General features: G+C 35.8%; 1 protein-coding gene across 1 annotated transcript; it reads right to left on the bottom strand.

Moving 5' to 3' along the window:
- Nucleotides 1–839: 839 nt before the first annotated feature.
- LOC114744039 (zinc finger protein 5-like) lies at nucleotides 840–1,776 on the bottom strand. Its single transcript, XM_028932223.1, has one exon. The coding sequence runs from the start codon at nucleotides 1,728–1,730 to the stop codon at nucleotides 984–986; it is 747 nt and encodes a 248-aa protein (XP_028788056.1). The 5' UTR covers nucleotides 1,731–1,776; the 3' UTR covers nucleotides 840–983.
- Nucleotides 1,777–2,110: the final 334 nt, after the last annotated feature.

Below are 2,110 nucleotides of genomic sequence, written 5' to 3'. Positions count from 1 at the left end.
TATTATCTCTACACATTAAATTTGAATATTAAATCATCAGGGGTATTTTTTTTAAAAAAATGTCATGAAATCTCAACATATTAGTTATAAATAACCATGTTAACCATGTTCTTTTAAATTCAACTAATTAATTAAAAAGATGATATATTTATGACAATAGAGAGTATCAGGTAAAACAAAGATGCAATATAAGTTAGATGAAGATTGGTGAGTTAAATAAATATATGATGTGCACTACAGGGAAAAATTAGTTCTTTTTTCAAATGAAGCCTATATTAAACAGCAAGTCAAAGGGAATAGGAAAATGAGATTAAGGATTTCACTTTATATGCTTTTTAACAAAAAGTGATGATTCCAGTTCTTACGTTTCAAGGCATACAATTTACCTTTAGTAACTTAATATACGCATAACAAAGATAATCGGTAATATGTTCTCGGCCAAATTATCACGGTTAGAACATATTACCCTACATTATTTGTGATTCTGATTTCCCCAAGTTGTTCAGAAGGCGTCCTTAAGTTCCAAAAGATTTTTATTTTTTTTTCCCAACTTGGAAGTAAGGCAGTGGTCTTCTTCTTCTTCTTCTAGGGTCACTACCCATATTTTTCCATCCAGACAGGTGAGTTTTGAACCATTGACATGTGAATAGTCAAGCCCATTTAACAAGATACGTGTTCTTTAATTAATCTCAACGTTCCTGTTCTCCCTCTGCTCTCTATGAGTGATTTGCTCGAAAAGTAATTTTGCATTCAAGTATTTAACATACAGAAAGATTAGGTAAATAAAGAATGAAAGAGGCAACTCTGATAGAGATATTATCTGCTGCAAAAGTAACCAGTTCGGGCAATATGCTATTAATCTATAACAACACATGAATTTTACACAAGGCGACTGATGAATTGCCTCTGTGAGGGCCAACCAGCTATAATGAATTGTGATTTTCTCTATGTTGCTTTTTTCTTCGTTTCCTATGTGTCCTAAACTAAATATGCGTATTTGACTGCAAAGTGAGGCCTAGTTGAAGATCCAAACCCTTGTTACTATGGCTCTGGTTTGAAGCTGCAGGGAAGATGAAAGGCCTATTATCTGTATGAGATAGAGTGAACATACAAGTCTCTTGCTGAGAAGGAAGGGAAAGGGACGGATGAGAGTTACAACTTGATTTCTGATCAAAACCATTAAGAACATTAATGGCATCTTGATCCTTGGTTTTGAAGCTAATCTGAGGTTCTTCAAACAAAGAAAACTCAGAGTTATAAGAGGAGGGGTCATAGAACCAAGGCGTATTAGAGCTGTCGAAGGAAAAACCAGGGTTGTTTTGAAAAGGCTGAAGGTAGTAGCTTAAGCTAGCCCTCCTGGCTTGAAGCTGCAACCTCTTCTTCTTCATTCTCTCTTTCTTGTGAGCATTTTGGTGGCCTCCTAATGCTTGTGAGTTTGCAAATTCTTTGAAACAATATTGGCATTCGAACTTCCTCTCATGATCTGATGTGTTGTCTCTTGTTGCAGATGAACTCTTCTCCTGCTGTTCAGTTTTCTCCCCACCTGATGAAAATGAGTTTGAAGAGTTCACACTTTCGTCCCCTTCCACGGAGTCTTTGACACAGCCCTCGTTGATCTGATATGGGTTCAGCTCAAACCCAAATAACCTTAGCCTCTTCTCCATGGAAGAATGACCATTTTCTCCATTATCCCATGAAGGAGAAATATCACAGCCATGTTCTTTTTCCATCTTTCTCCGGCAAACTGAGATCTATCAAGGTAGAAATGCACACAATATTGTCTGGCTTCTCTCCCTTTTATAGATGCCCTAAAGGTTCTAGGTTAACATGCATTGCATCTATTAAATTACAAGTAGTTGTTTAATAATACAGACATACAGTACTGGGGGAAGGGAAACCGAAAGGGTCAATAGAAAAAAAGATTTGAAAGAAAAGTCAGATAAGGGAAAAGCCGTCTCTCATGCAATGTTTGGTTAATTTAAAACTTTCATATTGTAGTAGATACACCTCAAACTTCTCAATCAGGGTGGATTCAGTGTGATTTTTTAAAGATGAAATTAGATGGTCTAAAAGCACTTTATAATATATTAACATGTAATTATAGGACCAC

Source organism: Neltuma alba, unplaced genomic scaffold, assembly GCF_004799145.2.
Source record: "Neltuma alba isolate B1F8T4 unplaced genomic scaffold, ASM479914v2 tig00004241_pilon, whole genome shotgun sequence".
Lineage (NCBI taxonomy): Eukaryota > Viridiplantae > Streptophyta > Magnoliopsida > Fabales > Fabaceae > Neltuma > Neltuma alba.
This window is presented reverse-complemented; position numbering and strand designations above follow the sequence as displayed.